General features: G+C 38.5%; 1 protein-coding gene and 1 long non-coding RNA gene across 13 annotated transcripts in view; one reads left to right on the top strand and one right to left on the bottom strand.

The window, feature by feature from the left end:
• Window positions 1–24513, top strand: part of otofa (otoferlin a) — a 137491-nt gene that overhangs the window by 87130 nt on the left and 25848 nt on the right. For all 12 annotated transcript variants that reach the window (XM_074685555.1, XM_074685554.1, XM_074685544.1 and 9 more), the window contains exons 9-26: window positions 246–377; window positions 2692–2754; window positions 2935–3019; window positions 3107–3266; window positions 3434–3620; window positions 5310–5496; window positions 8441–8664; window positions 11005–11113; window positions 11198–11381; window positions 11472–11592; window positions 15931–16031; window positions 16343–16433; window positions 18847–18963; window positions 19049–19201; window positions 19578–19770; window positions 21610–21734; window positions 21818–21952; window positions 22864–23025. In XM_074685555.1, coding sequence (XP_074541656.1) covers window positions 246–377; window positions 2692–2754; window positions 2935–3019; window positions 3107–3266; window positions 3434–3620; window positions 5310–5496; window positions 8441–8664; window positions 11005–11113; window positions 11198–11381; window positions 11472–11592; window positions 15931–16031; window positions 16343–16433; window positions 18847–18963; window positions 19049–19201; window positions 19578–19770; window positions 21610–21734; window positions 21818–21952; window positions 22864–23025 — 2529 coding nt within the window. The remainder of the gene's footprint in view (window positions 1–245; window positions 378–2691; window positions 2755–2934; window positions 3020–3106; window positions 3267–3433; window positions 3621–5309; window positions 5497–8440; window positions 8665–11004; window positions 11114–11197; window positions 11382–11471; window positions 11593–15930; window positions 16032–16342; window positions 16434–18846; window positions 18964–19048; window positions 19202–19577; window positions 19771–21609; window positions 21735–21817; window positions 21953–22863; window positions 23026–24513) is intronic.
• On the bottom strand, window positions 4994–7053 carry LOC141802119 (uncharacterized). Its single transcript, XR_012599457.1, has 2 exons — window positions 6662–7053; window positions 4994–5465 (listed from the first exon to the last, which is right to left on the bottom strand). It is a non-coding gene; the product is annotated as an uncharacterized LOC141802119 (long non-coding RNA).

The following is a 24513-nucleotide window of genomic DNA, read 5'->3' as shown; positions in this document are numbered from 1 at the left end:
GTATCTTGGATCTGGTTCCTGCTTTAAATGAGCTACAGCTCTTCAGTTTAGGGAAAGTCTGAGTTCATCATAGGTATTACAAGCATCAGGCCAAATCCTGCCACAATCATTAGTCTGTGAAACATCGATTAGGCTTTCTTTCTTCCTTTGAACCGTCCTCAGGGTGATTACTGTTCAGTCTCATGATCTGTGCCAGCTATTTTAATATATGAGGCTCTCTGAGTCTACGATGTGTTTCTGAACAGATCAGCATCACAGTGATTGAGGCCCGGCAGCTGATAGGCCTCAACATGGACCCCGTGGTGTGTGTGGAGATCGGAGATGATAAGAAGTACACGTCTATGAAGGAGTCAACCAACTGCCCGTACTACAACGAGGTTAGATCTAAAAGACTTGTTTGTATATTTTTCTGTGTAACTGTTAGCATAAACTTTTTCTTTCTTTACATTTTATTCTTATTTTGGAATAACCATTTTTCCAAGGCTGACACCATTTTGCTAACCAATGCTACATGCTAGGCTTGCTAACAAGAACATATTAGGCTTTGAACTGCGCCGATGTCAGTGGGAGGAAACAGTTTCCCCATGTGCAAAATTCCTCACGGTGTGAATGAAGTGTTTCAGGTAAACCATGAATCGTTTTCAACAAAAGAAAGGCAAACATATAATTTATGAGTTTTTATGAAATGCAGCTTTATCTTGAAGTTCCCTCTAACGGACTCAGGGAGTCTCTCCCAGTGGGGGCCCTGAGAAGCTGTGGGATCATGCAGAGCTCAGCCTCTGGATTGAGTCCTGCAGGGAGTCGAAGTGACAGTTTGTCTGCTATCGATTCTTCCTGCTTGTCTGAAAATCCCCCGTGGAGAGACAAACTGGAAACCACAGAGATCCAAACAATCGACCCCTGGAGCTTTCTTTCTTGGTATTCAGTTTCTCTGGTTTGTATTGAGTCCCTGATATTACAGATACAGCTTCTCAGGAATAATCATGTGAAATTGGCCACAGTGGGGGCTATTATCATCGATAATCATAAAAAATATAGTTTCCTGTTTTACTCTGTTATTGCAGTGATAGGACGTATTTTCTTTTTATTGTTGAGAAAACTAAACGTGAATCATCTTCTTTTTATTGTTTTTCTCCTTTTGGCTCTTTAGCTTTTAGATGATACACCAGGGATCTGCAGCCTTTACTTTCAAAGGAGCCATTTGGCCTCAGCCCACTTAGATTAAAGAGCTACAAAATAAAGCAAAAACAGCAAAAAGAACTCAATACATAGTTAAAATCTAGTGAATAATTAGCTTAACAAGAAGTTTTTGAATTTATGAAATTGTTCATATGACGTCTTAGTTTTTTTTCTTAATGAATTTGCAAAAGTTGACAAAAGTTTGAAATATAAGAAAATTAGCAAAAGTAAAAAAAAAATGCAAAAACATGCAGATTTGAAAGATTTGCAAAAGTTTGTGTTTTTCTTTTTTTTCTTTTTATTTTCTTTTTAATTTCAAAGAAATGTTAAAATTTTAAGACCTTGTGTTGGATAAATTGTAGAATTTTCAAAGAAAATTAAAAAAATGAAAAAATTCCTCCTAATTTTTAAAATTTAAGAAATTTGCAAAAGCTCAAAAGAGGAAAAGAAAAAGAAAAAAATGTTGAAATTTGCAAAAATTTGCAATTCATTCCTGAAAAATTTATTTAAAAAAGATAAATAAAAATTATAAAGAAAAAGAATAAAACTTTGTGATATTTGGACTACTTTTAGAATCTTCTCAAAAAATAAAAAATTTGAAAAAGAAAAAAAAGAGATTTTTTTTGTTGAAATACAAAAAGTTGCAAAAGTTTCTAAAAAGAAAGGGGGAAAAAATTTAAATCTACAAACTTTGCAAAGGTTTAAAAAAAGTTGAAATTCAAAAATAGTAAAAATAATTTCAAAACTTTTCAAATTGGGAAAATTTGCAGAATTTCCAAACAAAAAATTGCATGGAAAGTTGGTGGGCTGTTGATGTTGTAGGAGGTGAAGTAGAGCGGTGGCAGGCTTTATTGACAGATGGGATGAAGATTTAGTTCAACTAAATGTTAACACAGGATTTTATTTAGTGTCAGTGTCTTTAATCATCAACACCCTCTGTAAGAAACATAACGTTTTATTATTTCAACAATATTTTTCAAAGCTACAAGGAGCCACTGCAGAGGAGTCAAAGGGCCGCATGAGGCTCCAGAGCCACAGGTTGAACACCCTTGCGATACACTTAAAATGCCTCAGTGTGCCTGAAAACACCAATCTGTTTCAGCACAGGTGTCCTTGTTTTAGTCTTCTTAAGCTCAGCCCAACCGCTGCTTTTGTCCTTGTGTTGTTTACACTCATCACACAAGAAGAAAGCACCATAAGAAGAGCAGAATAATCCCTTGTGACAAATGTGAGGTCCTCTGGCTCCTTCATATCGCTGTGACTATAGCAAACTTTGATGTTAAGCTTCAAATCAGCCTTTTCTCGAGCCACACTCCTCTGCCCCTGGAGAGCTCCAGGCCGGAGGGATCAGGTCTGATGTGACCACGGTTTCATCTGGAGCCCTGCGAGGCTGAACTGAATTCTGATGAACTTCAAAGTTATCTAGAAACATTGGCTGTGACACGTTTTCATTCCCTGAGCGTTTGAGGGAGAATGAATTTCACAGGCTGACTTTTTCTCTCCTCTCTGCAGTACTTCGTCTTTGACTTCCACGTCCCTCCTCACGTCATGTTCGACAAGATTATCAAGCTATCGGTAAGTCACATGACCTCAGAACGTACCATCACGATACTTCAGGTTAGATTTAAATTATGCTGCTTTTTTGTACATCACTTTTGGGTTTCTGATTTTGTTGAAACAGCCCCAACATTTTGAAGCTCCTCTTTCAGCCTCAGAGAGTCGTCTGAGTTTGCTCTCACCTCTCTTCCTGTGCAGGTCATTCACTCTAAAAACCTGCTTCGCAGTGGGACCTTGGTTGGAAACTTTAAGATGGACGTTGGGACCGTTTACTCTCAGCCCGGTAGATGTCAAACAGTTTCTTCTCTTCTTATATCTCGTGCTGATTGTGAATAAAAAAGACTAATAGTTTGACTTTTTATCCACCAAGAACATCAGTTTTACCACAAGTGGGCCAGCCTGTCTGACCCTGATGACATCACGGCGGGGTGTAAAGGGTATATTAAGTGTGACATCGCCGTGGTGGGGAAGGGAGACAACATCAAGACGCCGCATAAGGCGAATGAGACGGATGAAGACGACATAGAGGGGTAATCAGCTGATACAAACATCCTGGTTCAAGAAAACTTTGTTTAAAACTACGAAAATATCTGATGTTTTTTTTTAATTCTTTCTTTTATTAAGAGAAACTGTCAAACATTTACGTTTATTATTCAGGATCATCAATAATGTTTCATAAATGACTGTTTGTGTCCAGGAACCTCCTGCTCCCAGAGGGCATCCCAGCCGAGAGGCAGTGGGCGAGGTTTTATGTGAAGATCTACCGCGCAGAGGGTCTTCCTAAAATGAACACCAGCATCATGGCCAACGTGAAGAAAGCCTTTATAGGAGAGAACCGAGACCTGGTGGATCCCTACGTTCAAGTGCAGTTTGCTGGACAAAAAGTAACCCTCCTTCTACTCCTCGCTGTTGTTGTTACACTAGATTTCAAAGGACTTTTCTATTTAGGGGATTGCCGTTCAGATTTAGCATGCAGAACAAAGTTTTGACTAAAAATTGTAGGATTGCACGACTGGTAGATGCCAAAGTTGATTTTATTCAAATAAAGTAAGGACAGAAAGTCACCAAAAACTCAGGACAGGAACAAACAAAAACCTCAACAAGTGCTGGAAAAACTAAGAGTTGAGTTATATGTAAAGCTAGACGTCAGAAAAGTGGGTTGATGAGATGATACGAACTGACTCAGGACAAAGGGAGAAACTGGCTGAATCTCAATGAGCTGTTATTGAACAAGCTTTAGATTTAAATATTTGACATTTTACTGATACACTCCAAAACAGTTTATCCACCAAACTGAAAGAAACATGAACATACAAAATCTGAATATATTCATTAAACTGCACTTACTGTTTGTGTAAAGACATAAATATTTGGGAAGATTACGGCTCATTTATATCGCAAATGTAAGTAGCATATTCGTTTTTTCTTAAAGAATTGAACAGAATAGAAGAGAAAAAACTTTATCCCCGAGGGGAAATTCAGGAGTGACAGCAGCAATCACGAAAACAAAAGTAAGAAAGTGTATAGAAAGTGTAAAAAGTCCAGTCAGCCAGCCTCCTGTGAATAGCATGATGCTACTCTGCCCTCTGGTATTCCCTCTGTTTCTGGGTTAGCACAGCTAGCTCGTCCATCTTATTGGAGATAGATCTTACGTTCCCAATAATGATGGATGGAAGGACAGGTCCATGTCGTCACTTCTTAGCTCACACCTGAGAACCAGCACGTCGTCCTCACCTCCTTCTCCTCACCTTGTGGGAAAACATCTGGCCTAGCACCAGTTAGCATTGACATGCTACAGGCTGCTAAAAGCTGATTTCACATGTAAACAATGCAGCCATGGTTACATGTAGGATCTCCAGACAAACACAGGAGAAAAAGAGTAAAAAAATATCACTGAAGACAAAACCAGTTTGGTGTCCATGACCAACAAATGAGCCAAACAAAGTAATGATCCACTACAAATACAAAAATGTTGAAAAAGAAGAACAGAGCTTGTTTTCTGTCTCTTTTTTTTCAATTCCAACCAAACCATGACACTTCATTTTGAGTCTGAAGCTTCAGATGTGCCGTCATAACCCACAGGAAGTCTGTACAGCGCCGTAACTCAGGGGTCTGACTAAAGGACCCCAAAGAGTGAAGACAACGCTACAGCTCCTCCTTCCTAGCTCTGATCCTTCAGACCTCTGGGCACCTTGGGAGTTTCCTCTGGAAGACTCGGATCAATAACTGTGCCACACGTTTAAAGGAGGTTTAAAAATACCAGCTGCTTCTTAAAGGGTTGGTTCAGAGTCTTTCAAGTGTTTCCTGATGAAGTAGTTTAGTGCTGATTTAAACAATGACTCTTCAGACTTTATTGATTCCGATTTAAGTGACGGAGGAGCATCCAGCTTTGAATCTCTGATGATCTTTTTGTTACATTTACTCCATTTACTTTTCCTAGTTTGTCTCTGGTTTGAAAGACTTAAATTTCTGAAAGATCTATTATTCAAACAGTAGTTTCAGGGATACAGCACTAGGACTGGACCTGCCGTACCGTCCTCCCTGACCTCCGCTTGCTCCTCGTGTCCCTCCAGGGTAAGACCTCAGTCCAGAAGAGCAGCTATGAACCGATCTGGAACGAGCAGATCATCTTCACAGAGCTCTTCCCCCCGCTCTGCAAGCGCATGAAGGTCCAGATACGGGACTCGGATAAGGTCAACGACGTCGCCATCGGGACTCACTTCATCGACCTGCGCAAGATCTCCAACGATGGGGACAAAGGTGAGACAAACAGACACGGTTGGTCTGGTTAGCATTGATTTCCTGTCAGGTACAGGGATCAGCCCATCGTAACCAGTTAAATTTTAACTGTATGCATTAATTAGCCGGAGAATGACCTCTGACCTCATGGAGACGGCTGGATAATCTCAGAGGATGATGTTCAGATGAGCTTAAAATCAATACATGTATTAGCATACATTACAGGAACATGCAGGATCCATTAACTACGGTTTCATTGTTAGACTGAGAGATCCTCTCACAGCTCAGTTTCCTCTGGAGTATTAACTTTACTTTTTAGTGACAATGAAAAATACAATATAAACAGGTGGGAATTTCTCAAGTGTCTCTTTAAAATGAACTAAAACCAGAAAAAAACAATGTTCAAACTGTAACATTTTAATAATGTTGTTATTATTCTGGAAGATTTAATATAAACTTCTCCTTTGAAGACTTTGTTTTGAACAGTGGTAAGACTGGATGGCTTCAGCACGGCACTATGGGAAGCTTTGCTTTAATGAAAGTGGTCCACAGTAAACATTTATTATTTGTTTGTCTCTACAAAGATAGAAACTCAAAAAGCAATCACGATAAGTTTGTTTGTTTTTGCTGTCTTGTATTAATGTTTTTACCCATTTCAGAAATTGAGAAAAACACAGGACTGTAAAGAGAAAGAGAAACTGCAGTCAAATATTAATTATTTCCAAAACTTTTCTTCATTTCCCACCAAAAATTCCAGATAACTTAGACGATATCCTCAGAAACAAAGTCAGAACGAAGTTTTGCGCAATACTTCTGAACAGTTTCACATTATTCCTTTTGCAAATCCTTCAAATTGGTCTGAAGAAGGCCCTTTTTTTTTAAATGTTCATTAATATTTCCTGAAGACTCTTGTTAAAATGTTAAAAACTGGCATTGTAAGTTTTAAGGAAATTCCTGATGGCTTCCAAAAACTTTCAGTCAAGTTGCAAAAAAATTAAAATTACAAATGAAGATATCTTTAAAAAAAATTACATTTTTAACAGCAAGTTGCCACAATGCCCTTTTTAAGTCCAGTAAAGTAAATTTTGCAGTTTAGCAAACTTAGGCTCAAGATCTTGGGGTGGAAGTTCATGAGACGTCCTGAATAAGCAATGGAAACATGACAATAATATACCTATACACTCACCGGCCACTTTATCAGGTAGACCTTGCTAGTCCTGGGTTGGACCCCTTTTTGGCTTCAGAACTGCCTTAATCCTTGGTGGCACAGATTCAACAAGGTCCTGGAAACATTCCTCAGAGAGTTTGGTCCATATTGACATGATAGCATCACACAGTTGCTGCAGATTTGTCGATCTGGGGACTGTGGAGGACATTTGAGTACAGGGAACTCATTGTCATGTTGAAGAAAGCAGTCTGAGATGATTCCAGCTTTATGACATGGAGCGTTATCCTGCTGGAAGTAGCCATCAGAAGATGGGTACACTGTGCTCATAAAGGGATGGACATGGTCAGCAACAATACTCAACAATAACAATATAGGAAGGCTGTGGACTTTTTTTTTTTTCCTTTTTTTTCTTTTTTTTTCTTTTTTTCTGTTTTATTTTTCTTTTTTCTCTTTTTTTTCCTTTTTTCTCTTTTTTTTCTTTCTTTTTTCTTTTTTTTCCTTTTTTTTTCTCTTTTTTCCTTTTTCTTTCTTTTTTCTTTTTTTTCTTTTTTTTTCGTTTTTCTTTTTTTTTCTTTTTTCTTTTTTCTCTTTTGTTTTCTTTTTTCTCTTTTTTCTTTTTTCTTCTTTTTTTCCCTTTTTTCTTTCTTTTTTTCTATTTTCCTCTTTTTTCTTTTTTTTCTCTTTTTCCGTTTTCTTTTCCCTTTTTTTCCTTTTTTCTTTTTTCCTTTTTCTTTCTTTTTTCTTTTTTTCCTTTTTTTTTCTCTTTTTTCCTTTTTCTTTCTTTTTTCTCTTTTTTTCTTTTTGTTTTTCTTTTTTTCTGTGGACTTTAAACCATGCTCAGTTGGTACTAAGGGGCCCAAAGTGAGCCAAGAAAATCTCCCCCACACCATTACACCAGCAGCAGCAGCCTGAACCATTGACACAAGGCAGGATGGATCCATGCTTTCATGTTGTTGAGGCCAAATTCTGACCCTACCATCTGAATGTGGAGCAGAAATCCAGACTCATCAGACCAGGCAACGTTTCTCCAATCTTCTATTGTCCAGTTTTGGTGTTGCTGTGTGAATTGTAGCCTCAGTTTCCTGTTCTTAGCTGACAGGAGGGTCACCCGGTGTGGTCTTCTGCTGCTGTAGCCCATCTGCCTCAAGGTTGGACGTGTTGTGTGTTCAGAGATGCTCTTCTGCAGACCTCGGTTGTAACCAGTGGTTATTTGAGTTACTGTTGCCTTTCTATCAGCTCCAACCAGTCTGTCCATTCTCCTCTGACCTCTGGCATCAACAAGGCATTTTGTCCCACAGAACTGCTGCTCACTGGATATTTTCTCTTTTTGGGACCATTCTCTGTAAACCCTAGAGATGGTTGTGTGTTAAAATCCCAGTAGATCAGCTGTTTCTGAAATACTCAGACCAACAACCATGTCACGTTTAAAGTCTCTTAAATCACCTTTCTTCCTCATTCTGATGCTCGCTTTGAACTGCAGCAGATCCTCTTCACCATGTCTACATGAATAAATGCTTTGAGATGGTGCCATGTGATTGGCTGATTAGAAATTTGCATTAATGAGCAGTTGGACAGGTGTGCCTAATAAAGTGGCCGGTGAGTGTATGTCTACTGTGTGCAAGTTTTGCCATGTTGACAACTCATATCTTCACTGGTTTCGGGCTGTGCTGTGCCCTGTAAACAGGAGGAGAATTGTGTTGATGGGATGGGATTGAGAAAATGTTAAAAGCAAAGTCTATGTGGTATGTGATTAGGATAAAGATGTGAAAAAAAAACATTTCGATTTACCTCTCACAGGTTTTCTGCCCACCTTTGGTCCGGCGTGGGCCAACATGTACGGCTCCACCCGTCAGTACACCCTGATGGACGAGCACCAGGACCTGAACGAGGGTCTGGGAGAAGGCGTGTCTTTCAGAGCGCGTCTTCTGCTGTCCATCGCCGTGGAGATCCTGGACACCACATCACCTGAGATCATCAGCTCCACCGAGGTGCAGGTGGAGACGGTGTCCAACATCTCAGAGGTGAGCCCGCAGAGACGGCTGGGGGCGGGTGCTGGTTACTGGAAACCTAATTATGTAACAAAACATTTAAAGACGAGCTGTTAACCTAATCCATGAGAACAACATGCTCAGTGACCCCACCTGACCCCCCATCAAACAGAGTAATGTTTCCATCCACCACCACGCTGGCAGACACGCTGCAAACTGCTCATCAGGGAAATCAGAGCGTCAGATGCTTCGCCTCGGGGCAGAGCTGGCAGCTGGTTGGACACTTGGCTCTTTAGATGTAAATGTGTCTCCTGGGAGCCTCAGTCTTTTCTGGCAGCATGAGTCTGTGAACGCATGAGGAAAATACAAATCAATAGCTCTCAGAGGCCGCGAAAGCTCCTCTGGGGAAGTTGAACTTGTGCTTCTATTAGTGAACCACAAACAACCTGAAACAGACATTTTCTGATAAAACAACAGAAGAGGGAAGACTTGTTGGCGCTGAAAATGATAATAGATTAATTTAGCTCAGTCAGTCTTTGATCAGTGCTGCTCCTTAAGCTTATATTCATATACTGGAAGGTATCATCATCATCATCATTGGTCTTAAGGCGAATCTCCGGTTGATTTTGATGATATGTAGCGTTGGACAAATTACTTTTAAAAAATGAGTTAGTAATAGTTACCCATTACTTTCCCAAAGATGTAGTCAGATGAGTAAAGGTGTTACTCCTTCATGAGAGCCATTATGACTCAGCTCACCTGGATAAAAATTATTGGGGAGCCACAAAATCTACTGTATCTTCTCAATAAAGGCCAAGAGAGTACAAAATTCTATACATAGGAAAAGTCTAGTGCATAATTAGCAGAACTAAAAGTTTTTGTATTTTTCAAATATTGAAAAATTTGTAATGAAAATCTTCTTAGATTTGTTACATTTCAATAAGTTGCAAAGTTTTTCAAAAATTTTGAAATTTCAAAAATGTGAAAAAGATTTACGAAACTTGCAATAAATTTTCCGTTTCAAATTTCAAAATTTGGACAAAAAAATGAAATAAAATGATTTGTAAAATCAAAAATTTGCTTTTTTTTAGAAAATTAAATTTAAATCATTTGCAAAAATTTTTACTTTTTTATTTAAAAAAAAGGGAATTTAAATCATTTGCAAAAATCTGGAGACATTAAAAAAAAATTTAAATTGCAAAAATTTGCAAAACTTGCAAGAAATTTGTCGTTTAAAAATTTGCCAAAATTTCATAAATTTGCAAAAAAAAACAAAGAGAAAAATACTTTCAAAAATTTGCCAATTTTTCAATTGAATTTAAATAATTTGCAAAAAATGCAGACATTAAAAATGTATTTTTTTCTAAAATTAAAAAAAGTAAAAAATTGAAAAAAAAAAAAAAAAGCAAAAATTGAAAAAAAAAATTGAAAGCTGTATTTTGCTGGTGATGCATATTTAGTTGCAAAAAAATGTTAAAATACGATTTTACTTAGTATCAGTGTTTTTAATCATAAATACCCACTGTGAGAAAAATAAAATAATTATTTAAAAAAATAAAATTCAAAGGTACAAGGAGCCGCTGCAAAGGAGTCAAAGAGCCGCAGGTTGAAGACTCTTGTGCAAGACACACCACCAGATAAGTTTCTAATTACCTTCATATTTTACTGCTCTAAAAGCCTGAGCACAACCCATGTCTTTAGTTGTATATTTTTATTTGTTTGTTTGGTTCTTGAACGTTTCTGTGTGTAGATTAAATGAGATGGTGTCAAATTAATCTTAATCTGTGTCTAAAATGACTCTGCTGCTCTCTCTCAGTAATGAACCGTAATGTACGAGCTGCTCTCAGATGTTGTTTAAAGTGCACTCTTCATATTAAATTATAAATCATCGCCACTGGACACCCTGAGACTGAGAAAACTGAAGCACATGATCACTTCTGTCTCAGAAACTATGAACACTGCAGCATATTTACTTTTTACGCTAGCTGTACTTTTGTTTTTCTTTTTTATGCTATTTATGAAGCATCTGAGCCACTTCACTGACTTTTTTTGACTGAGAACATTGTTTTGTATTAGTATTTTTTATTTCAATAACATCAATATAAATGAATAACCAGCATCAGTCAGAAAATCCCTCTCTCGAATGAAATGCTCTTGTTATGTGTGAGCGTCCATCCTAAGTGGCTCAGTTACTCAGAGCGGACTGATGCAGGTAGATTTAATGTGCAGTAAATATCCGGAAAGAGCTCCCACAGCTGTTCCTCCTCAACCTCAGCAATAAAAACCAACAATAAAATAAACGTTCTGTTTCCCAATAAAGTCGTCATTCTCCCTTTTATTTCCTCCTTCATCCCATTTTCCTCCCTCCATCAGAGCGCCACGGGGAAGATGGACGAGTTCTTCCTCTTCGGTTCCTTCCTGGAGGCCACGATGATCGACAGGAAGATCGGCGATAAGCCCATCAGCTTCGAGATCACGATCGGTGAGGAAAAACTTTCACCTTCATCCCGTTAACGTGCTTTCGATACAAAAAGCAAAAAGTCTGCTTCGTTATGCTTGTTGACAGGTAACTACGGCAACCAGATAGACGGTGTGAGCAAGCCTTCGTCAGGGAAGAAGAAGAAGAAGGACGGAGATGAAGAGGAGGAGAATGAGCTCATTCAGAACTCCAGTGAGGACGAGGCGGATGAGGACGCGGACCTGGTCTCGGTTTCCACCACTCCCCTGATGAAGCCCGTCATCACAGACAGGTCAGGGGTCAGGGGTCAAAGATGATTTGATGAGTGATGAGTTTAAAGCAGAGTTTTAGCTTTGACTGAGTTTTTTTTGTTTTCTGACAGGAACTACTTCCACCTTCCTTACTTTGAGAAGAAGCCATGTGTCTACATCAAAAGCTGGTGGCAGGACCAGAGGAGACGACTTTACAACTCCAACATGATGGACAAGATCGCTGATAAGCTGGTGAGTGAACACACTCATCACAGATTCTGGATCCTTATAACTTCACATTTCCCTCACAGTTTCTGAATAACAAGTTTTAGAGTCTCCAGGCACGCCAGGGGCTCGAGCATTGCCTTGAGCTAAATGCTAATGTTGGCATGCTAATAAGCTAAAACAGCTGAAGCTGGTTTAAACACCAATTAGGATCAATTTGAGGTAGTTTGTTTTTATTATACCTGATGATGGTGCTAAATGAAACAGTTTGAGATCCACCTACATGTTTTAGAAAGGTACATGTCAGCATAGGTACTTATTACTAAGGTCTTTTATAAGTAAAGGTAGAGTCTGCAGGATTTTCCCCAAAAAATAAAATGTCAACTTTTACAGCTCAATCATCACTTCTGGGCAGTGTTGGTAATTACGCGTTAGAGTATAACAGCGGTACTAATGGCATTATTATTTTTTATTAGATGAGTAATCTAATTAATTACTTTCCGATTGTTGCAACGCCGTTACCATTACTGAGAATGTGAAGCAGCGCGTTACAACAGTTTGGCTGAATCAATCAGTCAATCAATCCTTTATTTATTAGCGCCAAATCATAACAAATGTTATTTCAAGACACTTTACAAAAACATTTACAGGTCTAGACCCGTAAATGTTAATAAAATTTTATTAGCAGAAACCCAACATCAAGACAAGATAAGGAGTCTTATCTTATCTTAATCCACCATGAGTACAGGACTTTGCAGCATTTAGCAAGTTACAATGGCAAGGAAAAACTTCCCTTTAACGGGCAGAAACCTCGGACAGAACCAGACTCATGTTAGACAGACATCTGTCTCGACTGTGTTGGGGTTAGAGAGAGACAGATAGAGGAGAGAGAGTGGGAGAGAGAGGGGGGGGGGGGGGGGGGGGGGGGGGGGAGAAAAAAGGAGGGGGGGGGGGGGTAGGGATACACACACACGCACACAGACACACACACACAGACCACACATACACACACACACACAGAAAGGGAGAGAGAGAGAAACAGACGCAGTCCTGAAGTTTGGCGCTGTGGCGACAGTTAAGGTGAAACCAGCAGGCCAACTCCAAAGCTGTAGTAGCTGTGTCGGACAGGAGCACAGCAGCAGGCCGTCTTCTTCACCGATCCCCAGGAACCTACAAGACAAACTCAGACCCTCCCAGAGAGGTGTATGGTCAGTAACTATAACAGGACAGTAAGACTAGAAGTTAGACTGACAGAAAAAGAGGGAAACAGGAGCCCTGTGTGTCAGTTCCCCCCAGCAGTCTAAACCTATAGCAGCATAACTAAGAGCTGGTTCAGATCTGATCCAGCTCTAACTGTAAGCTTTATCAAAAAGGAAAGTTTTAAGTCTACTCTTAAAGGTTGAGACCGTGTCTGCTCCCCAGACCTCAACCGGTAAGTTATTCCAAAGAAGAGGAGCCTGATAACTAAAGGCTCGACCTCCCAGACTACTTTTAGAGACCCTAGGTACAACGAGCAGACCAGCATGTTGAGAACGCAAAGACCTAGACGGATTATACGGAACAATTAAGTCTTTAAGATACGATGGCCCGATGCCATTAAGCGCTTTGTAAGTCAAAAGAAGAATTTTAAACTCTATCCTAGATTTTATAGGTAACCAGTGTAGAGACGCTAACACTGGAGAGATGTGCTCTCTCCTCCCAGTCCAAGTTAGTACCCGAGCGGCAGCATTCTGAACCAGCTGAAGAGTCCTAATAGACTTATTAGGACAGCCGGATAAAAGAGAGTTACAGTAGTCCAGCCTAGAAGAAACGAAAGCATGGACCAGTTTCTCAGCGTCGCTCCGAGACAAGATGTGTCTAATTCTCTTGATATTGGGAAGATGAAAAAATGCCGTCCTTGAGACCTGTTGGATGTGAGAGTTAAAGGACAGGTCCTGATCCAAAAGAACTCCCAGGTTCCTGACAGTGGTGCTGGAAGCCAAGCTGATGTCGTCAGAGGCGGCGATGTTGTTCAAGAAAGCTTCTCTGAGATGTTTAGGTCCAAGAACAATGACTTCAGTCTTCTCTGAGTTCAGCAGTAAGAAGTTTCTGCTCATCCAGGACCTTACGTCTTTGAGGCATGCTTCAAGTTTAGATAAGCGGTTGGTTTCTTCAGGCTTCATTGACAAGTAAAGCTGAGTGTCATCTGCATAGCAGTGAAAGTTTATGGAGTGTTTCCTCAATATAGTGCCGAGAGGAAGCATATACAAGATGAAGAGCAAGAGTCAGGTTTTTTCCACACATCACTCAGCTGCTGGAGAGAGAGAGAGAGAGCACGGAGGGGGGGTTGATGACGCCATTGCAAATGGGCGGATGATTGGCTGGGTGGGCGGATCATGCCCTATGATCATGCCCTGCTCACGCTGTCTCACTGCTCGCGCTGACTGCTAAACACAACAAGGCAGCGACAATGGCGTCCAGTCTGGGACGTAAGAGTTGGATATTTCAATGTTTACTGTGCAGTATTAAAGTCCAGATTTTCCTTTGTTTTTTACTACCCAAGTTTACATTTTTTGTGATTGGGTTTTGTACTTGAATGCAAAGTGTGTGAATATTATTTACTTTCAATATTTAATTTTTATTACTTTACTGAATATTTAAGAGTTGGTTATTGCTCTGTTTATTGTGCAGTAGGCCTTATGTACAGTTAGCGATTAGCACTACTTAATGATCGGAAGTTTACATTTGTGTTTCCTTATCAGTTTACAATGTTTTTAGTTCAAATAAATACCAAATGTTCTAAAATACTGTATATAGTGTTTTTATTCTTTAATCAGTTGATATGAACATCTTTGACGTTAAAGATGTAATAGAATGTAACAACATATAGAACGTGAAAAAATAACGTCACAGTTACTTTGGTGAGTAACTTTTTTAAGTAAGGTGAACAACACTGCTTCTGGGCCTCTGTACCTGTGTGTCAGTGTCTGTGTCTGCCTCAAACCCCCTCCTCAGCCTGGATGTAGATGTTTTGGTTGTTTCAGGACTAGGGATGTCCTGATCAGATTTTTTTGCCCCCAAGTCTAAGTTATTTGATTTTGAGTATCTGTCGATGCCGAGTCCTGATCCCGATACTTCTACTGCGATAGATTGTGCTTCCAGCCTCAACCAATGGTGTCACTGCAGCAAAGTAATGTCATGCCCTGCGTTGTTTCTGTGTGGAGTTGAGATGAACGAGTCTGTAGCACTGCAAAAAACTGAATCTCATCAAGTGTTTTTGTCTTATTTTCAGTAGAAAATGTCTTTTTAGACTCAATATGAGCCACATTCACCTGAGCAGGGCAGAAAAATGTCTGATTCAAGTTATTTAAAGATAAAAATGAGGTCTGATTGTGATGGAACAAGACAAAAAGTTACTTGTAATAAGACATTATTTTAGTTTCAAGCAAATTTTCAATCAGATTCTTCTAGTTCGATTGGCAGATTTTTTTTTAACTTGGTTTAGCAACTCAGACCTCATTTTGTGTTGAAATAACTTGAAACGAGACATTTTTCTGGACTGATCAGTCGAATGTGGCTCATATTGAGTAAAATAAGAGAATTTTTACTTAAAATAAGACAAAAACACTTGATAAGATTTCAGTTTTTTGCAGCGGTAGTGAATACTAATGTGTTATTTTTGCTATTTGTTTTAAAATATTATAGATCTATTAAAAAAGAGCTTGAAGATAATGACAAAAAATTAATATGTGATCCTGATCAGGATGTAATGTCAGATTCCACAGAGCACCCAGTGCACAAGTGACCTGTAAGTACATGTTGATTAGCAAATGGAGCTAATCAGAGCAGCTACGATAGCGGACGTAGCGCAGAGAAGGAAAAACAACCAAAGTGAAACTTTCACTCCCTTTCAGGAACATACCCGCAATTAGCTTGTGCTAACATGCTAAGTCTGGTGTCCACTTTTACAGGAATGATCATACTTGATCGTCTCCTCTGGGCCTCTATACGTGTGTGTCAGTGTCTGTGTCTGCCTCAAACCCCCTCCTCTGCCTGGATGTTGATGTTGTGGTTGGATTAGTCAGGTGCACAGCTCTCGAGTCTCTCCCGAGTAGAAACGTGATGCTACAGGTGGTTGCTGGGCTAGAGAGCGTGTTCACTTAGTCACGGTTGGAGGCTGTGGGTGTGTGCTGCCGCTGGCACTGAGCCAAGGAGGAGGAGCCCAGATTGAATGTTGTGTTTACTAACAAGGAACCAAAATCCCTGCAGACCCTACCTTTAACATCTGTATTTTCTTGACAGTGGTGATTAATGTTGTTGACTTAAACATGTAGGTATTAATAACCAGTTTTCTCCTAAGCTGCGGTTTTATTTTTGTCCCAACAGGAGGAGGGTTTGAACGATGTCCAGGAGATCATTAAGACGGAGAAGGCTTTCCCAGAGCGCAGGCTCAGGGGAGTGCTGGAGGAGCTCAGCGTCGGCTGCAGGCAAGCCACCTAATAGTGATCATTTGTCATGGTCCTGCAATAAAAACTGCTCTTCTCGCACAGCGGTCAGTGAAGACACAGAGAGTTTATCTGAATGCTTTGGGAAACTGCTCCAAGAGCTGTTTAAATATGTACATTAAAAGCTGCTGGAGTAACTCTGCCATCTGCATCAACTCCCTGATCCTCCTGAAGACTGAGCTGTTTCCAAAACACACAACCAGGAGTGTCTTCCTCTTTAACGTCTTTATGCTAGCTTCATCTTTTAATCAGCTCTCTGACATGTTTACCTTGTGTGTTCTGCTTGTTTCCAGCCGTTTCGTGACCTTAGCGAACAAAGACGTGAACCAGGCAGGACGCACCAAACTGGATCGGGAGCGGCTCAAGTCCTGCATGAGAGAGATGGTAGGATTCACAGCTCTCGGGTAGAGAAGGAGGAGAGTAATATGGGTGACAGACGGGAAATGAAGCTATGATTGATGGCATCATTAAGCAGCTGCTCCGTCACTAATCCCAGCACCGCAACAAGTAGATTGAAGAGTCCTTGTAAAGACCACACGAGGAAAATTAATTTCCAAACTCTTCCCCCCCTGAAATAATTAACTTGTGAAGCATGTGTAACTCTGTCTGTGCGCAGCTTGTTTGCAAGGGGAATGCAAAGTGCTTTTTGGAGGATCAATGTCACAGTGTTGGTAGCAGAGTGTGATAAAGAGACGCTTGGACGGGAAGGATAAACTCTTTCTTCTGTTACTGTCTCCTCTCACACACGGAAAAGACCAGTTTATTTGACATTATCCTGGTCCATCTGATTTTGCAGGACTGTGATTCTTTAGGTAGTGTTGCTAAAGAAGCAGACTGATCTATGGAAGCCCTGAAAGGTCACAATTAGGGATGTAAGGATACACTCAACTCACGACTCCATTATCGATTTCCGATACTGAGTTAATGATGTCATTTTCTCACTTTTTTTTTTACTTAATTTGTTTACAGACAAAATATGAGATCCTTTTAATTATTTATGCAGCTGCAAAACACAAATCAAGCAATTAACTGAAAAATTTTAAACAAATACACAAAAAAAATACATAATATCTTTCCTCGTAATTTTAAGAAATTAAAGCAAATTCCCTTTTGGAATTTTCAGAGTTGTTTTTTTTTAATTTTCATCAGATAGTCAAAATGAATTTTCTGTAAACTCTGCAAAACAAAGTCTAGCCTTTTCTTAGAAGTGTAAGCGAAATTATATTTTATCTTGAATAACAAAAAATAAATGAAAAAAGAGACTTTTCAAACAAACCTCACATTAAAATGACTAAATTAATAACACGAATAAAAACTAAATCTTTTCAAATAAACAGTCTAGTTTAGGATTTATCTGTTTTCTTAAGGAAAATTGCCCTCTGCTGTTCAAATGGGGTATTGCGATATATTTTTTTATCTCAGACGATTTGAATCGTCACTAATTTGAATCTATTTTTAAATGTCTCATGACGCATCGTTATATCTGTAGTCATGATTAAAAATGTCATTTTCTCAGTTTTCTTGAGGTAACGAGTTAATTTCAGTTGTTTTCCAGAGTTCTCCTCTAATTTTTCTTGATTACACAAACACAAAGCTCTATTTCCTGAGATAACAAAACAAAATGGAATCAGTTGGATGATTAGTGTAACCATAGGCCAGCTTTTCTGCTGCTGCTTCCCTCATGACGGAGGAGACTGAAGCCTGTTCCTGTGTTTCTTTCTGCGTTTGACTTTTCATGAAAAGCACAAAGAAACAGAAACTGGCTTCACTTACATCAAAGAGGCAGTTTGGCATGTCTTCTAATGATAGCAATCAACACAATGATGTGATTGTTGCCAGAAAATTGTCTCATTATCCAGGAAAACAAGCTTCATTCGAGAAAAAAAAACAGATAAAGAAATGAAGATCTTAAGGAAACAGCTGAAATTAACTCATCATAATGAGAAAATAGGGAAAATATAATCGAGAAACCTTTAAGGTCTCCCTTTCATTACTGTTCTTATAAATGGATCTATAGAGGGATCATTTGTTTTTTTAACTTAATATCATCACATTGACAGATGGTTAACAGCCCCCAGGTTTGTGAAATTACAGTTAGTGGATAGGAGACTTCAACTTTTTTTGTAAATTTTACAATTTTTGAAAATGTACAAAATTTTGGAATTTTTCCAAATATTTGAAAGTTCACTTTAAGATATTTTGGATTTTTTTAAAATTTTAAAATAATTTTTAAATTTCAAATTTTTCATTTTTTGAAAAACTTGAGCAAATTATTCAAATTAAAAAAAAAATTCAAAATTTTTGAAGGTTCAATTTTTGACATTTTGGGATTTTTTTTAGGTTTGAAATTATTTTTAAATTTTGAGTTTTCCATTTTTTTTTCATTCGAGCAAATTTTTTAAATTTTAAGATTTTTTAAGAATTTAAAAAAAAAAATTAAGACATCTTATGTAGAGATTTATAATTTCAAAAAACGTATTTTTTAAATAATTATTTACTGGTTTTTAACTTTGTTTAGAATTTAATACACTTTATTGACTCTTTGTGTGAAGATAAAGTAGATTTTGTGGCTCCTGAGTGAATTTTATCCAGATGAGCTGAGGAAAAATGGCTCCTAAGAAAGTAAAAGTTGTAGCCCCTAGGTGTCAGTATAACCAACAAAAGATGAACGTGTCACTAAGGTCTGGATAATTTCAACAATAAGAGTCTCTCAACTCTGAGTAAAATTTCCACTGAAGAGAAAATCCGCTCATACAGTTTGACGTGTTCCTCCGTCTCTCTCCGTCTCCTCCTGCAGGACAGCATGGCCCAGCAGGCCAAGCAGATCCGGACTCAGGTGAAGAAAAACACGGTCAGGGACAAACTCAAGCTGGTGCAGAACTTCCTGCAGAAGCTCCGGTTCCTGGCCGACGAGGTGAGGATTAGCACGGACCTACTGTGTGGTGCGTTTAGTGTAACGTGAAGTGTTGATGCTGATCCTTTGTCTTCACATCGTCCAGCCTCAGCACAGCATCCCCGACGTGTTCGTGTGGATGATGACCAACAACAAGCGCATCGCCTACGCCCGCATCCCGTCCAAAGACATCCTGTACTCCATCGTGGACGAGGAAACAGGGAAGGACTGCTGCAAAGTCAAAGCCGTCTTCCTCAAGGTACGAAAACACTGCCAGCGCGGTGATTTCCCCCTCAGCATCAGAGACCTCTCATTAGCTTCAATATTTCAGAGCATGTGAATTAAAGTTTCACCAACCTGAGAGCGAGGCTGCAGCAGTGAATAGATACAGTATCGACACGTGTTACGAGGAACAGGCGGGTGAATCTGTGAGAGCTGCCCTGAGGACCAATCAATGAGCTGTCCTTTAATATTTATGGATCGAGCTGTTGCAGCATCGTCGGCATGATGTTCAGTGATTGATTTTCTGGAGAAAGACACCATAGAAAGAGTTTCACACTCACTTAACTCCTTTTTAATCCATCAACTCTTCACTGAGCTTTTTGTAACTGTCGATCTGCTGTTTTCCTCCCCAGCTGCCGGGGAAGAAGGGCTTCGGTCCTGCTGGATGGACGGTTCAGGCCAAGCTGGAGCTGTATCTGTGGCTCGGGCTCAACAAGCAGAGGAAGGACTTCCTGAACGGTCTGCCCAACGGTTTCGAAGAGATCAAAGCTGTGAAAACTGGCCCTGGTCTTCATGCTGTCCCGCCTGTCTGCCTCATCTACGGCAGTACGTAAACTCACAACTTCAGCAACAGAAGATGAAATCGTCTGTGTGTGTGTGTGTGTGTGTGTGTGTCCTCTGTCTTTTCCTTCTTAAAGTGGAAGTTAAGCTAAAGTGAGGAGCTGAGCAGTATCTCAGTGGTCCCTCTGGGTAACTGTGACTGAAACATTAACATTTAGAAAGGTTACGATTGGAGAGGTGAAGATATTCAAGGTCCCAGAGCTCATTTACAGATCTTTATCAGTGACGGGGCTGGAATTCTAAAGTTAAAGTTATTTACTTTTTTAAAGTCCCTGTGAAGAGTTTCTAAGTGATCTTGAAAAAAGTCTCCCTTCTAGAAAAATGCCTGATCATAATCCGCACTTTAAAATGAGATTATCAGCACAAATATTACAGGTTACATAGCTTCCCGATCGGGTCAGACAGGATGAGATTGATTTATTGCACATTCAAGTCTCTATCACAACACCACACCGGCTGACCAAGTTTAGAAGGGAGAGGAGAGATCTTTTTTTTTTTTTTTTTTTTTTTTTTTTAAATCAATTTGGAGATCTTTGCCAATTTTGGATTTTTTTTTTTTAAAGACAAAAAATTGAAAAAGTCACAAGAAAGTCTTTTTTTAATGAAAATATGCACAAAAAAATTTAAATAGTTCAAATTTAATAATTAGCAAAAAAATCCTAATTTTTGAAATGTCAAAATTCAAAAAAAAAAATTCAAAAATTTAAAAAACTTTTGAAATTTCAAAAAGTTGCATGAATTAATAAAATGAAATTGCAAGGATTAATCAAATGAATACATTTTCAAAATTGTACAAAGAAAACTTATCTAACAATTTGCAAAAAAAAAGTTGAAATTTAATCCATTTATGTAAAAAAAAAATTGCAAAAAAACCCTTTTAGGTTGAAATTTAAGAATATCAAATAAAATTCTTTTTTTTTTAAATGTCAAAAGGTTACAAAGATTTAAAAAAAATCAAAAATTTAAAAAGCCTTTGAAATTTCAACAAGTTGCATGAATTAATAAAAATAAATTTTATTAAGAAATAAAAAGAAAAATTCAAAAATAAATACATTTTCAAAATTGTAAAAAATAATGTCAAAATTTGCAAAAAAAAATTTTTAAATTGGGGAAATTTTAAAACTCAAGAAATGATACTCGAATTTTTATTCAGTTGATAAAAGCTTAACAGGAGAGAGATAGAGCACGAGCTAAAGGCTAAAAGGGCTAAACTGTTAGTGCTAATGTTGCCACCAACCCACAGTCAGCAGTTATTCTGCAGTGGTCTGTTCAAACTTGAGAGTCTATCAATAAAATGAAGAGTGAGGTTAGGTTAGCTCTGATTGGTAGATGACTGGCAGGACATAACCAGGATTCACTAACGTTACGCATTACTTAAATGTCTCACAGCACCGGGCTGCCGATAGCACTACACATGGCTGTCTGTTTGCTTGTTGTCACGTTTCTTACAACAGCGCTACGTAACTGTTCTGATAAATACCTTACCTTGTGGTGTTGTATCTGGTAAAAAGTTGATTTGGACAAAGAAAATTTGTCCCAAAACAAACACACGCCTGTTGTTTTTTTTAGCTTTTATCCTATACCCATTGTTTGTTTTTCACTTGATTTAAACAAAGTTTGACTCTCAAATCTATTCAGGGCTAAACAAAAACAGATTCACCCAGAAAGAGGCTTCTATTCCACTTCTATCGATTGCTTTTACTTTTTGTCTCTTCTCTCCAACTCCATCATTAGTTTCCTGCTAAAGCCTATTGATTGTGAGTTAATGTGATTCCTGTAATGTGTGTGTGTGTGTGTGTGTGTGTGTGTGTGTGCGTCTTGCAGCCAAGCAGGTGTTCCAGCTGCGGGCACACATGTACCAGGCCCGCAGTCTGTTCGCAGCTGACAGCAGCGGCCTTTCAGATCCCTTCGCTCGGGTCTTCTTCTCCACACACAGCCAGGTCACGGAGGTAGGACCATGGATCTCAGTGAAACTGTTTAATGTGGTGTTTGCATCATTTATGTGTTCACTGACGCGGTGTGGGGGCTGCAGGTCCTGAGTGAGACTCTTTGCCCTACATGGGACCAGCTGCTGGTGTTTGACGACGTGGAGCTGTTCGGGGAGGCCAGCGAGCTGAGAGACGACCCGCCGATCATCGTGGTGGAAATCTACGACCAGGACACTGTGGTACGGTCTGCATGGATGCTTCACTGAGTGGCTGATTCATAAATCATCACTGGATGTCAAACAGGATTTAGTCTGCGTTAATGAACGTGCTTTGCTTCTCCTTCCTTCATGTCTGTCTATCTTTCCAACGTTGTTTCTCTCCAACCTTTCCTTCACTTCACTCTGACCTGCTCCTGCTGCTGATGCTTGACAGAGTGAGACTGTCAGCTGCACTGGGCTGGGTTCAAGTTTTTATAGCTGCAGATGGTTAATTTAGCTGTAGATACTGCATGCACCACCTCCATTTATCTCTTTAAGGTAGGCTCTGCAGGAGTTTTCGTTACTTGTAAGTAAACAAAACATTCAAACTGGGCTCCTCCTCCTTGGCTCAGGGCCAGCAGCAGCACACACCCACAGCCTCTGACTGTGACTACATGAACACACTCACTAGCCCTGCAACCACCTTTAGCATCACATTTCTATGTGCGAGAGCCATGCACCTGACTGATACAACCAAAACATCAACATCCAGGCAGAGGAGGGGGTTGTGACAGACACTGACACTGACACACATGTAATGAGGCCCAGAGGAGACGACTGAACAGATTCATTCCTGTAAAAGTCAACTTTTATTTTTAGGAAAATCCTGCAGACTCTACCTTTAAACCAAAAGATCTTCAGTATAAAAGTTAAAAAGTATGAATGTTTGGGTAGAGATTGTGTTTTCTGTATTTTTTCCCACATTTTAGATGTTTGTTTATTCTTCAGTAAGAATCAGTCAGAGCTCTGAACCCCTGTTACCTTTAACCACTTTTACCACTACTGACACCAAGTGGCTGCCGTTGAAACTGCACTCCCCACACCCAAACCTAACCCCCCTCCCTTGTCCCCTGACTGTCTCCACTCCCCCACTGTGACCTTGCTGTGTTCAGGGCAAAGCAGAGTTCATAGGTCGGACGTTCGCCAAGCCCAACATCAAGATGTGTGACGAGCACTACGGCCCCCCGAGGTTCCCCCCACAGCTGGAGTACTACCAGGTCTACAGAGGGAACTGCACGGCCGGGGAGCTGCTGGCTGCCTTCGAGCTGCTGCAGGTAAAATATGGCTCTCATACGTTAATACACAAAAGGGAATGAGTATGCACAGGGGTCTGCAACCTTTACTGTCATAGGAGCTGTTTTAACTCAACTCACCTGGATTAAAGTCATTCATGAGCCACAAAACCTGCTTTATCTTCACAATAAAGACAATACAGTGAATAAATTCTTAACAAAATTGATTTCTAATAAACAATTATCTACACGAGAAGCTTTTTAAATGTATTAAATTTACATGTGATTTCTTCTTTTTTAATTTCAAAAAATAAGTTAATATTTCAATTTCTAAAATGAAAAAAATAAAAATTTGAAAACAAAAATACTTTGAAAATAACTGCAATTTTGGAAAAAATATTTTTTGGAAAAATTTGCAAGAAAATCTTACTTAATTAGCAAAAAATGCAAAATTTCAGAAAAAATGAAAAATTGAAAAAATTAGCAAAAATTTTATTTATTTTTTTTTTAATTTAAAACAATTTCAAAAGACATTAAAATAATTAAATTGCCAAAATTTCAAAAACTTTTTTAAATTTTAAAAAGTTTAAAAGATTTTTAAAAAATAAATTATGACTATTTTTAAAATATCAAAAAATTGCATTTTTTTAAAATAAGCATGAAAATTTAAAAAAAGTTGTGGTAATTTTAAAAACGTTTTGAAATTTTAAAAAACTTTCAAAAAATTTTTAAAAAATCCAAAATTTGGAATTCCTTTTTTATATTTTAAAAAGTTGAAAAGAAGAAAAAATAAATTACGAATAATTTGAAAATATCAAAAAATTGCATTTTTAAAATTAGCAGAAAAAAAATAAAAAAAATTGCAAAAATGTTTAAAACTTCTTGAAATTTTAAAAGTTTCAAAACCTTAAAAAGACAAATTGCCAAAATTTCAAAAACTTTTTGAAATTTTTAAAAGTTGCAAAGATAAGAAAAAATGTATTATAAATACTTTAGAAATATCAAGAAATTGCATTTTTTTTAAAAATTTGCATAAAAAAATTAAAAATTTGCAGAAATTTAAAAACTTAAGAAATCTTTTTTTAATTTAGTAACCTTTATTGATAATTCTGCTCAACTCATCATTTTTTCCTTTTTTACTAATGTCTTGCCAAATATCAAGCATGTTTAATGTGTTTTTTCTTTTAGATTTGTCTTTTGTCAATTTAGTTATCTTTAGCATGGAAAGTTGGTGGGCTGTTGATGTAGGAGGTGAAGTAGAGTGGTGGCATGATTTGATGCATGTTTAGTTCAGCAAAATGTCAATGCATGATTTTATTTATTGTCAGTGTCTTTAATCATCAAAACCATCTGTAAAAAAATAAAAATTCTTTATTTTAATAATATTTTTATTAAGTTAGAAGGAGTCACTGCAAAGGAGTCAAAGAGCCACACGAGGCTCCAGAGCTGCAGGTTGCAGACCCATAAATATGCATGAACACACTCATGCAACGACAGAGGAGCTCCTCTGGTGGTTGCATGTCTCTGCTG

The sequence above is a fragment of the Halichoeres trimaculatus genome, unplaced genomic scaffold (assembly GCF_033239565.1).
Source record: "Halichoeres trimaculatus isolate MK-OKI-2021-1 unplaced genomic scaffold, fHalTri1.1 fHalTri1_scaffold_13, whole genome shotgun sequence".
Lineage (NCBI taxonomy): Eukaryota > Metazoa > Chordata > Actinopteri > Labriformes > Labridae > Halichoeres > Halichoeres trimaculatus.
Note: the sequence above shows the minus strand (reverse complement) of the source record. Positions and strands in the feature narration are given on the sequence as shown.